General features: G+C 42.3%; 1 protein-coding gene across 2 annotated transcripts; it reads right to left on the bottom strand.

The window, feature by feature from the left end:
- Positions 1-13,283, bottom strand: LOC128765967 (activin receptor type-1C). Of its 2 annotated transcripts, XM_053877249.1 has the most exons (9): positions 13,100-13,283; positions 8,410-8,640; positions 4,259-4,501; positions 3,422-3,652; positions 3,191-3,358; positions 2,966-3,122; positions 2,310-2,434; positions 2,111-2,241; positions 1-1,341 (listed from the first exon to the last, which is right to left on the bottom strand). In XM_053877249.1, exons 1-9 carry the CDS (start codon positions 13,167-13,169, stop codon positions 1,216-1,218), a joined length of 1,482 nt encoding a protein of 493 aa, XP_053733224.1. In that variant the 5' UTR covers positions 13,170-13,283; the 3' UTR covers positions 1-1,215. The 2 variants fall into 2 exon arrangements, with proteins under 2 accessions (XP_053733224.1, XP_053733222.1); XM_053877247.1 differs by having other exon boundaries at positions 3,191-3,652.
- Between the last annotated feature and the right edge of the window lie 2,320 nt (positions 13,284-15,603).

Raw genomic sequence — 15,603 nt, 5'->3', positions numbered from 1 at the left:
TTTACATAGATCAGGTCAACAATACATAGAAACGGCAGAAAAACAAGGCACAACAACCTGAAAGAGGGCGCTATCAGTGGGTGGAGGTTGGTTGTGAGTCAGAACATTCAAGGACTGGCCTTCTGAGATGATTGACGGAATGATTGGTGCTCGTGGATGAGGGTGTAAAAGATGCTCCAGTCCATCCTCGCAGGTCTATTCAGGTGGCAGGGCAGCAGCAGAAATGAAGAGGCCCAAGCTTCCACCTCGACAGACTGCTGAAAAACCATGGTTTTCCAAGGGTTAACAAGGAGACCTAAGGCCTGGATCTGCCCCGGGCCTTCCTCCCCTCGACACTGAAATGTTTTAGCGAATGATCACACACATATGCCTCAGGAGAAACTGTTTATTGACCCACAACGTCACTCACAGTTAAGCTAATCCTGGCAGAAGTGCAAAATAAGCGACAAACAACAGACATGATGCACACGCAGCTCGCTTCACATGAGCCATATACAAAAGCAACAGCATCTTCAAACACCTCGCGCATATAAAAACCCAGCTGTGGGAAGCTTCTTTGGGTTCACAGATGAACAAAAAAACATAAGCTTTGGACAGAGTAAAACATAATACTGCATGTGTACGTGTTCGAACCTTGCAACACCAAAGGTTCTTGACTGTTGCTATCAGTTAGCAACGCAGTTGTGTATAATCACTTGAGAGGCAACGCTCCAGATGCTACACGCATCCTTCTCTTTTCTGAAATCCATTTCAAAGAAATATGGGAGGATGATGCAGGACTGGCTTGTTCACAGCAGCATGATGTTCTCCAAGAAAAGTAGCATCCTCCCTTCAAGGTGCCAGGTTTGTACACTGGATGTTTCCCTTCTGCTTCAAGCGTAAGCATCAATTACACACCGATTTGTCTGAGGTCATAGAAAAGTGGTTCAAGTTTGAAGTAAATAGAAACGACATTCACGGATGAGCCGTCGCCGGTGGAGATGCAGTCACCAGCTCGGCAGTGGAATGTGTTTGCTACGGTATGGCACACACAGAGTCACAATCTGACACACGGCAGGTTCGGGGCACTTCACTGTTTGAGGTAGCAACACGGTCAACGTAGAAAACATCCGTCGGTTTCAACAGCCAGAGTCAGTTCCAGCGCAGATGCTTTGGCACCACCACGACACCAGACCGTCCCGGCGCCGCCGGCACCAGCTCTGAGCCGTAAGGCAGCTAATCTTTGACGTCCTTGATGACGGAGAGCTGAGAGACGGTCTTCTTGACGCGCAGAGCGGTGAGACGTGCAGCCGGGCTCACGTACCAGCACTCCCGCATCAGCCTGCCCATCACACGCAGAGCCTGCAGGGAGCACAGCACGTGTCACCAGCCAGAGAAACGTCACACCACATGGGCAGGGAGGTCAGTCACACCAGCTCTTCAGAGAACAAGGAACCTGCTTCTGCTTATATGCAAATGAAGGGCGGAAACGAGATTCACACTAGTCGCGACATTAGACTTCAAACGTGTTGCTTTTGACCAACATTGAAATATAAAATGAAAAGTTATCTGAAAAAAAAGGAGACTAAACAAAAAAAAAATTACAGTCATAACATGCAACACTATTGCTAAAATATTTTTGGGGCAATTTATATTATTATACTATTATTTTGTATGAAAAAATGCTTTAAAATATATATATTCTGTCATCCCATGTAAAGACAACCCAAGTGTGACACTGAAAAATATTTCTCCATCAGAATTTTATGCAATTAATTATTCATACATAAGAATAAATATTTTAATTATTAAAATTAATTTCTTAAAATTGTGGGAAAACATTGGGTGAAAAAGGATTCACCCAGGAAGGCAATTAATAATTAATAGCAATTCTTTTTTTTTTTAAGATTCAGAAAAAAATCTCGTTATTACAAGGAGTGCAATTCGAAACAGAGTTAATCGTTTTTGTTATGTATCACCTCATCGTGTACTATTTCTTATGAGCAGTTTACTTTACTTTATTTATTAAATCAACGTACAGAAAACCTGAATATGGAGACTCAATTTCATTTTCAAAAAAAACAATAAAATAAAGGGGCGCTATGACCACAGGGTGTCGCTGTATTCTCACCTCACAGCTCTGCCACTGGTTGGGAATGTTGGGCCTCAGCTTCTGCTCACACACCACCTTCCTCATGTCCTCCACAGACGGATCAGAAGGCACCAGGTCATAGTAAGGCAGCTGGAAATCTTCATGGAGTCCTGCAACACAGGACAACGCAATGAACCCACAGTGCGTGTGTGTGTGTGTGCGCTGCGTGAGCGTGTACCTTGGACGCAGCATCTCCTGGCCAGTTCCCAGAACACCAGGCCCAGGGCGTAGATGTCCACTCGCTTGAAGGACTCAAAGTTGACCATATTGATTGTCTCGTCCAGGATTTCCGGAGCCATGTACCTGTGGAGGACAGCGGACACGCCCAGCTTAGACAACACCCTGAGGTGACCTGAGGTGTAGTCCTCCTCTCTGGACTGAAAGAAACAGCAACAACTGTTTAAAGTGAAGAACTTAAAGCTGAGCATTTAGCTTCATGTAGCTTTGGAAAAAAAAAATATATAAATATAGTGATGATATTGTTTTTTATTGTAGTAAGGGAGAGTGAGACATTTATAAAATTATTGAAAATGTAGAGGAACATATTTTATTAGACAATATTGTTTTAAAAAAGAATCTGGAAAATGATAACTTATAAATGTATTGCTGTGGTAAAAATAAATAATACTGCAAATGTAATGCTATTAAATGAATAAGCAATATATTTTTGGAGGTGACAACAAAAGCATGACGTGAAAAACCTATCAATCGATCTATCATTGATTATTTGGAAAGTTTTGCCACAGCATTGCCGTCACAGCGTGTCATTGAAGAACTACTGTAAAGGTGAGAAGTTCCCAGGTGAAACAGGGAAGTTGCGGCATGTGTTCCGACCTCTTGGTCCCCACGCGGCTGTTGGGCGGCATGTCGATGGTGTTGGTGCTGGAGTCGTGCTTGACAGCCAAGCCCAGATCGGCGATGGCTGCCGTGCCGTTCTTCTTCACCAGGACGTTTTTGGACTTGAGGTCTCGGTGAGCGATGGCAGGTTTTCCTGTCGAGGAGAACAGAGCAGCGTGAGTGGCCGACAAGTGTTCAGCAACAGAGTCCAGGTGCTCTCACCCTGAGTGCCGATGATCTCCATGTGCAGATGAGCGAGGCCGCTGGCGATGGACAGGGCCAGAACGATCATGCCGTCCACCGATACAGTGTATCGGTTCAGGTAGTCAAACAAGGAGCCGTGCTCATGGTACTCAGACACCAACCACAGCTGAGTCCACGAGCCGCTGTCTGAGCGGGGGAAACACCTCCAGAGTGACCGCTGTTCCTGTGCCAGCACCTTTTCAATCTCACCTTTGTTGTCTGCCGCGATGAAGCCCAAGATGTTCTCATGTCTCAGCATGATGGTCTGATAGATCTCAGCCTCTCGAAACCACGACCGCTCGTCTCTGGAGGAGAAGATCTTCACAGCCACATCCTCTCCTCGCCACTTGCCCCGCCACACCTCCCCGAATCGACCCTTCCCGATGTTCTCCTGCAGGACAATGGTGCGTGCGATCGTGCGCTGGACCAGAAGAGGGAGGCCTGCAGGACAGCCTCACGTCAGGAAAGAACTGGTCTTATAACTGCGTATCATTGGAGTCGCATCGTCTTTGTATTTAAAAAGAAATACAAGTCAGTCTGAGCATTAAAAACCCACAAACTTATGCGGTGCTTAACGTGTTTTTTAGTTTGTACGTGAGAGGTTTGCACAGATAAAATGAAGGGTTCAATGGCGCCACTTAGTGGTGAAAGCGTGTATCTCATTCTGGAATCCTTTATCCTTCATGACAAAAACTAATAAGAATAATAAACCAAAAAATAGAAAGCCTGAAAAATTAAAATCATCTGTTTTTTTCTTGTTGGGCATTTCTGACTTGAGACGTCATGCGCATCATGTCAGGAGGGGATTTGCACAGCAGGTGGCAGCAGCGCTCCAGGACTCCAGGACGCAAGACGCACGGGCGCGGTGACCGGGGAGCGACACATTTTCTCATGGATCTTTTGATCGAACTCCCACCTGCCATATTTAACCACCTGTTTTTCATCTCAGCATGTCCTAACAACACAACTGAAACTTACGAGAAGTAGTGGCAACAATAAACACTGTGAATGAGTCATTACAATGTGTGCGGCGGGCGCGCGCGTCACCTGAGCCGGAGCCCGACGTGCTCATGTCGTAGATGAGATCCTTGAGGCTCCTGTCGGGCGACATGAGCATCTGATCGTCCAGCGGCTCCTCGGGGTCCTGTTTGTTGGCCCTGCTGTAGGTGCAGCGGTGACCCCGCAGGAGGAGCGCGCCCAGGGCCAGGACCACACACAGCAGGCTGGACGGCACCAGGATCGCCACCAGGAGCTGCCACCGGCTCCGGTCCGGTTCTTCTGAAGGCCTCTCTGGAATCCAACACGAGTTACAGAAGTGGTCAGCAGCCCAGAGCAGACTCAGGAATGAAACACCATGGTGTATTTCTACCGCCCCCTAGTGGTCGCTGTCATTAATGGCACTAAAGCTGCCAAAAAATAACAACAAAAAAGTTTCTTTTTAACGTGTTTCAAGATGAAGCACCACCGAGTACTAGCCACCTTTTACCATTCTAGGAATAGAACTGATTCATTACTGTGATTTCTGACTTCAGACTTCATTTGCGTTCAATAACCACACTTGTAAACAAACCAAAACCTTGTGAAATGACATTTGTCATGGAAAAGTCCAACCAGCAGCAGAACCAGGCGCAAGTCTTGTTCACCAAATTTACTAAAGAAAAAAAGAAAAAAAATACCCTTGATGCAAACTGTTGAAAAAACTGGAAAAACTGTATGTCATGAATAAAATAAATATGATAGAACAACATCTAAATATCAGAAAAAAAAATGTTTTCATAAATAATAAAGAAGTAAAGTGGAAATGAAAGTACAGTGGTACCTCGGTTCTCGACCACAATCCGTTCCAGACGGCCATTCGAGAAGCGATTTGTTGGAAATCTGAATGGATTTTTCCCATTACAATGAATGGAAAAAGAAATAATGCGTTCCAAGCCTTAAAATCGTCTTTTGTAGGAGTGAATGTAGAGTGTCTGCTGCAGGTGCGCTGTTTGTCTATGTGTGTGGCCGCTGCATGTGGGAGGGGTTGCCGAGTGAGTGACGTCTCTCCAGAAGTGAAGAGGTGCCCGGTGCGTGTCCAGCTCTGAATGTGCGCTTCTGTGCAGTTTGGCTGTGACAAAGTCATAAACCAAGTCACGCTCTGTCTGAGACTCGCCTCATCCCTGTCCCAGCTCCAGCCTCGGAGGTGTGGAGAGCGAGCACCTCCCCTGTGACACTCTACCACGGTCCAGTGTGGAGACAGGAAAGATTTTACACCTCAATGTGAAGAAGAAACATTCAGTAAATGTAGCTAACGGGACACGTCTGCATACAGAGGCTGCGTCATACACAATAACAAAGCGCTCAGTCAGCTGATCGGTCCGCGCATGTTATGTTTTTTTGGGCTTTTTCGGGGGCGTTCGATTTCTGGATTTTCGTTCGAAAGCCGAAGCAAAGAACAAGATAGTCTATGAGTATAACTACAAAAAAGCATTTTATGAAACATTTGAAATCCACCATGAAGGTAGTTTGAACTACAGTCTTACTCATCGTGCTCAGATACACAGGTTATCATAGATAATACTGACAGATAACTCGATTAACAAGAGGCAGAAGTTCTCTACAATTTTTTCAATGAGGGAGGAAGCAGGCAGGGAGGCCTCCGGCCTTCAGCTGCTCCGTGGGTGGACAGAAGATCTGGGCAGACACTGAAATAGAAGGGCAAGTGGGTGGCTCCTGCTGTGGTGCTGACCAGCACTGCAAATCCACTGGACCTGATGGTGGTGTTTAATGCAGCTAAAAGTTCAAAATAAGTGGTGAGACTTGTCACTGGGTAACGGCAAGTTGAACTGAGAAGTGTGAGCCGGGGCAATAATGACACACCAGACTGTTAATCATTGGTTTGCTCTTCGCTTTCCCAGAATATCCACACTGGTGGATTGGTCACTTATAAATTTGGCATCAACTGGAATGGCCTTGTGACATGGTGAGAGCGTCAGCACGCGTCTGCAACACACGCACAATAGTCAGCAGAATGAGTCTCTGGATCAAAGGTGAAAGACTTAAACACAAAAGGCTCCATTGTCACGGGGGCAGCAGCTTAAAGCAAGAGGCCCAGACTTCTTCCCTACTCACAGAAACAGAAGACATGCTCTTTCTGCTATGAGGAGTGAGCCACATGAAATGGATTCCCTCAAAAGCGAGCAGCAGCAGATCTAGTATGAGTCTCTCCCAGATGGCTCTCATCTCTTATAGAGAATCCTGACACCTAGTGGAGAAAACTAACTTCATCTGTTGCATCGGCGGTCTTCTTTACCCTCATGGCTCAGCGTTTTATGATGGGAATATGTAATGAAAAGTAGCAAAATAAAATAAAAATATCTGTATAATATCTGGATGAAAAGTAAGCAGTCAATCATGTTTTGTTTTGTTTTGAAAGGAAAATTTATGATAGAAACAGACAGATGAGATAAATGATCAAAATTCTACATGCTATTTATACAATTCATTATAAATAATGCATCGAATAAATTATACTGTATAACAATAATATATCAAGACTGTATATGCATGTATTTAGACTTTTGCATGGTTTTACTCAGGGAAATAGAATAGAATTAAGAAAAATTGGATTTAAAAAAATTATAAACGTGTAAAAAAAACTGGTAATATTGGTTATTATAGCAGAAGTGATAAATCTTTTGTCTTAAAATAAAACTTATATATATTTATATTATTAATATTATTATTATTGTATTTTTGACAAAATGTCTTAAAAATAATGATAATAATCAGACAAAGTCAAAACATATGACCAGAACTGTGTGACAGAATGGAGTATTTGGACTAGAAGAAGAAAAAATATATATAATTTGTCATTTATCATCATAAAAAGGCCATTGACATTTCAAGGATCTACTGTGTTACTCCTGAACACTTTTGTGTCCGAGGATTAGCAGCGTCCCAGAGACACTGGTCTGCATCATAAAGTCCTCAATGTTAATCTGATGTTTTCCAAAGTAGCATTCCCATCAAGAGGTTTCACAGCACCAGAAAGATTACACGTCTCTTTCAAGGAAAACATCCCTGCACAGGTCCACAAGCGTCAATAATCCCCATGGACTGGGAGGCCTCTGTCCTCGCCGCACACCCACGAGATGCTTGGACTCTGCTGGGACAGTGAGCCCGGCAGAGTATTTATAAATCAGCGAGGGAGGGGGGGGGATCTGTAACCATCGCCACATGGCCTGCGCCAGCTTTTGTTATGTCACAGGATCTAGTCGGATCAGCCTCCACGTCGTCTAGCCACAGCGAATGAGCGGGAAATCCCGAAGCTGCCGCTGCTGTCGCTGCTGAAGATGTGACGCCACGAAGAAGGAAAACGCATCCTCATCCAGCTGAGAGCTCTTTCAACAATGGCCGACAATATGTTGCTAGTGAACATGAAAATGCAGACTTAGGCAGAAGTTATGGCAGAGATATACGGAACCAAAACTCCGTTCACAAGTCATCACTTCACGATATGCTTCTGCTCTTGAATGTACACCATCAAACGAAATATAACACTGATAATAAAAGTAATGATGGGAAGTCACATCATAACTTTTTATAACTGACAAATTATTTTCATAAAAAAGATGATTTTTGTGTGAATAACATTCTATTTAGAAGTCAAATTGTTATTCTTATTATTCTTATTAAAAAGGTTATATATCATTTTAAATGACAAAGATGATGATGTTTATTATTATTATTATTATTATAACATGTTATATATATAACTAACTAAAGAGCAGTGTTATTTCAGCAAAATATTTTATTTTATTATGGTTTGTAAACCCATTAATAATTCTTGAGACAAAAACAAATATTATTAAAATGTATTGACGTATTTTCATCAATAAGGTTTAATACTTTTGTAATCCAATTTATTTGATTTAAATTTTTATTGATTCAATTTAAAAGTTTATTGATGAAGAGTAACTATATATATATATATATATATATATCTTACTTGAAGATCAATAGATTTATGATGTTAGTTGACTTGTTTATGAGTTTGCTGTTGTCATTTTTATTGACAGTGTTCATCATATGCTTATGTCAAATGTTGCAGACAAACAGTGATAAAATCCAGTGTAGCAACGCTTTCACGAAGCCACCAAGTGTGAGGCTGACGTTCCACAGGTCTCCAGCAGCTGGTCGTGATGACCAGGTCTCACCTGGAAGTAAGCGCAGCGTCTCATTGTTGCAGAAGTCGGTGAAGCAGCAGTTCCTCTTGGAGACGTTGGCGGAGCTGTAACAGAAGACCTGACCCTTCATCTCGGAGGGAGACAAGCACGACTTGTCCACTTCCTCCTTGCCGTCGATCAGCATGACGGAGCTCCAGCAGGCGCCGTCGGCCGCCGTCTCACAGACGTGTGTGTCGCACAGCTGGCACACACACTTCAGAGCTGCAACACAAAATCAATCAGCAGATCCATCTATTTAGAATTGCAGGGTTCACTTGGGCAGAGTCGCTTTCATTCACGGAGATTACACCTGTTACGTAAGCCAGTCCTCCCTGCAGAGTGGCAGTGGAGGGAGTAAGGCCTCTTAGTTTAACACCCAGATAATCTTGTCTTCTTCTTGGAGCTCCTGTCATGCTTTGTTTGGCAAGGTGACAGGTGACAGTGGGAGGGTGTCTCGGTGCAGACCCAGGCGATGGCGTTCTTCTATCAGGTGCAAATCCCATCACAACCCTGCTGCCCCCCCATTATTTTAACCCGCTCATAGTTTAGGTTCCTTGACAGCAATACAATCATCATTATTGAAATGATTTTCTTTCATTTTAGAAATACCAACTTATGTCTATGTAAGTATAGGGCATTTCCGCACAAATTTAAATTAAATATTGTGACCACAATAACATATAGATTTTTTTTTTACATTTTATTTGGCAATGAGGTAGAAGAACTAGAGGGAAACATGATTGAATTATAAAATAAAGAAATGTACGCATGTGGTATACTTTTGAAGAAGGAAGGAAAAACATGATTTAAAAATGAAAAAATACTATGCAGAAATATTGTAAATTTAGGGTTAAAAATGCTTATGAATGTGTGGCTGGTGTCTATTTTTTTAAAAATAGAAATGTGGAAAAGTGCCAAATGGATGTGGGGGAAAAAAAACCAATCAAAACATATATTTTTTAATAATATAATATAATATTGTAATACATTAGTTTTATAATATTAGGTCATAACACGGCAGACGAGTGCTAAGCACTCTTGCAGCAAGAAGGTTGTGGGTATGATGCCTGGGTTATTATTCTTATAACATTATAATAAAATAAAATTATATCTTAATAAAACAAAATTTAAAAGGCAACAACTCTATAGTCTTAGTTTTAAAAAGTGTACACTGTTTTTGCTGTTACATATTTTCACCATACCACATTTAAAGTAGAGTTTCCCCATCAGCCTCCACTGACATGGTAGAACCACATTATGTGGAGATTTGCAGTTGCATCCTCATTATTTTGCCTTGCGAGTGGCATCAATTGATCAAAACAACCCGCAACATGAGGTCCACCTTTAGTGGCAGAAAAGGAATGAAGGAACCTCAGCAGGTTTTGCCCCAATACCACACAATACTTTGGATGTTTTGACCGTGACCTGAAGTGAAAAATATTTGATCAACAGATCATAGAAAACGCCGTCTGGATCGCAACACAAAGGGAATGAAAAGCTGAAAATGCGATGAATGGCAGAAACATCTGTCCTTGCCAATCTGCGTCAGCGCAAATATCTCGTCTGCTCTCCGGTCACTTTCAAAAGAAGTGGAAGAATTTGTCAGACTCAGACGGCGCAGAACAAAAAAAACATGAAGCACTATTTCCCCCCGTCACGTCCTAACGCTCGCCAGCCAATAACTCCGCCGTAATAACCTCAGCACCCTGCAACCATGGGCATGGTAATGAACGCTGAGATGAAATGAAAGCCACAGTTATGTGACTATAATAACTATTGACAAGGTAAGAGCCTGGGGTGGAAAACACACCTGCTCCTTAGCCTCCTTATAGTTGGTTAATATGTGAATGTATTGAATGAATTTCACCGCTTCATACACTGTGTTTAGGTTCCTTGACAGTACTATTCAACAACAACAGTAATACTAAGAATAATAACCATTAGTATTATTATCAGTTATGTGTGCAAATTGATAAATAAAGGGCTTTTAAACCAAATAAAAAATGTAAAAAGGATCCTTTTGATCAATAATGTGACGACAATAATATATGCGTGTATACATATCTATTGTGTTCTTTATCTATTTCATTGTATTTAAAAGCAAGAAACCTGTAATAAATCTGTAATCCGTTCATAGATGAAGGAAGTGGACAAAGATGTGTAGGATCAAGTCGAAACATCAAAATGAATGAAAGAATTACACACTATTTCCTGCTTACTATGCATTTTCTAAAGACTTCCTCTGTTTGGGGAGGTGTCTCTCTGTCAGGAAAAAAAGGTCACATCTGATCTCTACAAATAAACAATGCGACCGAATCAGAAGATTAAGCAGGGCGTCCTTCATTGTTCCTATTGGGTGTGGAATTGACTTTGTTTTTAAATCCACAACGGTTAAAAAGAGCAATCTCTAGTGTCCCTAATTCACTGACCAGCCGCAATTAAAGTGCTTCATGCATTCTTACAAATCACTTATCTGTTGCCAGGTAACTGCTTCATGGATCTTCCCCTTGACTGGGCAGCTCTCACCGAGGACTCTCACCCAGCCATTTCCTGACCTGGGCACCGTCTGAAATCCACTGGCCACGTCTGAAATCCAAGCCTCTGGAGGGTGACACTTGAGGGATGGACTACATGGCGCTCTCAAGCCAAAAGTCTGACTGGGATTGTGAGCCATCTCATCTTGAGTTCAGGTGATAGTGAAAACTCAACGGTGCCTCAACGCTTGCTCATGAGCAAGGCCTTTATTTGATCAAAACTTCACTACAACAGTTGAGATCCAGACCCGCCTCAGCTCAACTCCCCCAAGACGCCTGTTCTGTTCTTCAAGGACAGTTTGAGTCGGAGTGCACAGGTAGGTCGATGTCTCTTGAGAGCTTTGCCTTTTAGCTCAGCTCTTTCCTCAGAAAGACACAGTGTGTCTGTCATGTCCTGTCCAACCAAACACTGGATGAACTTGAGATGTTCCTGCATCCACCTCCTCAGAATAAGTAACTAAAATATCACCGGACCTTCCTTCAGTGGTGCCCGACCTGATAAAGCAGTGACGCGGTATCGCTGCTCAGATAAACACACGTGAGCCAACACTTCTTGATATGAGCAGCTTGTAAACTCCGCACAGCTCCCAAGACGCCTCTGATTGGCTGTTCGGGTGCTGACGGTGACCTTTGGCTGCTCGGCCCGATCACTGACGCCGTCATTGTTGAGGAGCGAGCAGCTTGTCACCAAGGTCGGAACAGGTGACCGCGGTTATCAAAGCGAGCAGGAGATTAACCGCGGCTCTACCTTTTAATAGTCAGAATGGAAACCAGTTCATTAAAATGTCATCCACTTCCATATCCCCCTGATGTTAGGAGAGAAGAACAGTGTCGACACGTGAGACTGACTTAGAATCACTTTAAACACATGACGTTTACTGGCAGTAGTAAAAAGTTGATCTTTAAAGACTTGCTCTTGACATTCAGACTTCATTCAAAAGCAGTGCTTCAACACTTCAGGTCACTATTTCTCATGGTGCAACACTGATGGATGTCATTTTCATTCAACTCTTCTTCCTTGGTTAATACTGCCTTTATTTGAACGGTAATGGTCATTCCAGGTCTCTCTCTATCTTTTGCTGACAGACTATGAGAAGCTTTTTTTATAGTTATAATAAACTAGACTTACTTCAATAAAGTAAATTATTACATCCATAATATGTGTGGATTTATAGTACAATAAACATCATAAGGATACTGGAAAAATATGTAAAAAGGGACTGGCAGGTAGGTGTCACTTTGAATGAATGAATGTTTCTTTCAATATTTCCAACAGTTAGTTGACATGTTATATGACCGTTTTGTAACTATTATGTCACCTAGTCTCTTGACTGCTACACTGCACACAATTCTGTCAATATTTCTGCTTACATGATGCACTTTAATATTCTTTTTGAGAAAATATTAATTTCTGTTCATGACAAATGCCTCTTGCTAAATGTTTGTGGTGCTTTTAAAATAGAGACGTCAATTGCTTTTAAACAGTTTTCTTTTTATAAAAACAGCCAGATGTAGTTTGTTCTTTATAGAGGGGAAAATGGGAAAAGAGAACCTCATATTGTTGCAGGTTCAGTAAAAATAAACATTGACTCATTGATTTTGTTCAATAGTATGTTTTATGAAGAAGAAGACTAAACCAAAGTTTGTTGTTTAATCGTAATTTATTATTGTTGTTATTATTATTAATACTACTACTACCAATAATAATAATATTTTGAGCATTTTGTGGTATTCACTAACGTTACATTAGTTATTTTATCAACAGCAATAATGACATATACTAAAAATAAACCCACAGAGATACAGACATTGTCATAAAACTGAGATGACGTCACTTGGACTCTAGACGACCTGGGTTTGTGGGCGGGGCCATCTCGTCCAGGTGTCACCTGGATCAACGTGTGAATTTAACCATTAAAATGTTGGTATCCTCCAATGACCAAGCGTTTATGTTTATATGAACGGGTCGTTTTCTGATTCACGGAACAGTTCAATAACTGTTAAAACTGTTTTCATCAGTAACTAGTTTGGCGCTATGCTTTAGAACAGTGGATTATTGTGAAAGTCAGTGTAAGACACACTTGTGAAAACAGTCAGACAGCATCATGAGACTATCCTCGGAAGAACTGTGGTGTCGAAGACAGTACCTGCGCTCAAATGGGCGACAGACAGGAGCACCAACGCCGCTTGAAAACTCCCTTTCCCGGCACAAATCATGTCAGGACCCGCATCTGCTCCGCCGTGGACGCACCGGTGACGCGGCTACTGCGCAGAACCGCTGCACATCGCGGCGAAGTCCGTGCTCCACGCAACCGATGTCCCACGCTGCAAATGACTTGGGAATAAACCGTGACGCTTCAACGAGAGCTCTTTACTCCGCCTCCACGGACGCCGCTGTAATCGGATTACAGCCGCAGCTCACTGGCGGGGACATGTGAAAGAGAGAAAGTGTGATGCTGCGGCTGCAGGGCCAACAAAACACCCTGCTCCGGCTCAACCCCCGGAACATAGATGAGCCACGCGACAATACAAGACCAGCAGGTTCATGAGTGTGGAAGCAGGACTGATGCATAGTCACAAGTTTCCATGCAACATTAGCCCCAGTAAATCCCGCCGCTGTGACTATATATATATATATATATATATATATATATATATATATATATATATATATATATATATATATATATATATATATATATATATATATATATATGTGTGTGTGTGTATACATTAAATGACACAGACTTTCAGTTTTCACCAGGACAGTCTGCGTCTCCTCGAAGTCGGACACCATAGTTGTCAGCCAGGATGACCAAGCTGGAGAAGATACCCTTCCGCATTCAAGTATCTTGGTCAGGGTGAAGACAAACATGTAGGAATCACACTGACTGCTGTGAAGCAAATGTGTCCACAGTGCATCCTGGGGGCCCTCTGCCTGTACTCATGAGGTCAATGCAAATGGTCAATTATAGTTGAAATTCAAAATATAATAGACTGGTGACCTTTAATAAAGTACCTTTTTAAAATCATATCTAGTATTTTGGAATACCTGCAGACCCACTTGGAAAGACCCCAAAACACTTTTGCTTTATATGCAGAATATTTTTATGAAATGAAATAGAAATAATGTGAAGCATGCAATGCTATTAAACTATAATACTATTGAAGTAGAAATATAAGTTGCTCAGCCACTAGAGTCTGAGTATCATGAAGGATGAGTGACTTAACCAGAGAGTCGACTTGACTCTCAAATGTTTGAAATGATGGCCATCTCCTCAAGAGTCAGGTCACTTCTCACTCAATAGCTAGATCTGTTTTCTTTTTTACATTCAGCACTTGATACTGATGACAGATGAAAACCAAGAACTTGTGACTGAAAACTCTTAGAAAAACACTTGTTTAGTTGTGCAAGAGCAAAAGCGTCACATTCAAGGACATCGTTGGTTGAAGTACCTTCAAGTAATGAATACTTGAAAAATAAACTTCACTTTGACACTTGGATGGAAAGGTACAATTGTGACTGTGATCGTTGTTCGGGTAATAGTCTGTGGCTCAGGTACTGGTAGTTGTTGCTACGGGTGGTGGCTAGCGCGAAGCTAGGTTTAAAAGCTTGAAAATGTGTGTCGATCACAGTCGCATTAGAAGTATTTCGGAAACTTAGTGTGACTTTCTCTTGTGAGATGAATAGTGTGTTTATCCATCTGTCTATCCTCCAAAGCGTTACCTGGAGCCTCCCACCAACCACTCTCTACCACTAGAGAGGCTGGATCTGCCTCAAAGGTCGACACATCCCTTTGTCCTGTGCAACTTAAAGCAATCTGCAGAAAGAGGGATCCGCAGAAAGAAGTATTGTGAGCAACGAAAGCATTTAACACTGCAGAGGCTTGTTTACACGTTGAAGTTTGCAAGAATTTATAGACATTTTCATGCGCGTCCCTCGACCTGTACATGTACCAACTAGCCGACCACACGTTGAGCCAGTTGACTCTGGAAACTGTTGTCAGTTGCAGCTCTAAATTTAATAATTAAATGTTTTTTATTGATCAATGTTGACTTGTTCACAACGTCCACAGTGTCAAGTAAAGAGACATCAACTGAAAGCAGGGTATTGACACGAAGATTTTCTAAATCTTCAACTGTTCCTTTGTCTGTCTGAGATCCTACAGATAATGTCTGTGGTGCAGCCCGATAACCGCAACACTCCCTTCAAGAATCACAGCCACCTCTGGTCTGGAAGACATGGTCCAAGCCAGAAATCTCCAGTGACTGTAGAGGAAGAACCATTGATAGGGAAACACGACACGCAATACGATGGTGGTGTTGGGCACTTTTGTCTAATGGAAGATCCCTAGAGAAAGATCAAAACTCATTAGTAGCACCGCATCAGAAGCTCGTGGAACACAAAGTCGCGCATGAAGCCTCAAGAACGAAGGTGAGCTGCAAATATACCAGTTACCATTTACCGGTTACCAGGACAAATTCCCCCAGAACAAGCCTCATACCACAGTCATGGTGGGCCAAGATCGGGGGAACAGCCTTACCTGCGCATGTAGCCCACGTAAAATGCGACTCAAAAGTCTGTCGTGTATTGATTTGAAAATTTCCCAGATCCACCTTACTTTTCCTCTCTCAGGGACAACACTTGACT

Source organism: Synchiropus splendidus, chromosome 10 (genome assembly GCF_027744825.2).
Source record: "Synchiropus splendidus isolate RoL2022-P1 chromosome 10, RoL_Sspl_1.0, whole genome shotgun sequence".
In the NCBI taxonomy this organism is placed as follows: Eukaryota; Metazoa; Chordata; class Actinopteri; order Syngnathiformes; family Callionymidae; genus Synchiropus; species Synchiropus splendidus.
The sequence above is the reverse complement of the archived record's forward strand: the minus strand, read 5'-3'. Positions and strand labels throughout refer to the sequence as shown.

Bases quoted from the DNA above. Each gene is read 5' to 3' on its own strand.
- LOC128765967 (XM_053877247.1), bottom strand. From the start codon at position 13,169: ATGATTTGTGCCGGGAAAGGGAGTTTTCAAGCGGCGTTGGTGCTCCTG. The intron at 3,123-3,190 runs GTGAGAGCACCT...TCTCCTCGACAG, and splicing joins GGAGATCATCGGCACTCAGG to GAAAACCTGCCATCGCTCAC. The intron at 2,435-2,965 runs GTCGGAACACAT...TGTCCTCCACAG, and splicing joins AGCCGCGTGGGGACCAAGAG to GTACATGGCTCCGGAAATCC.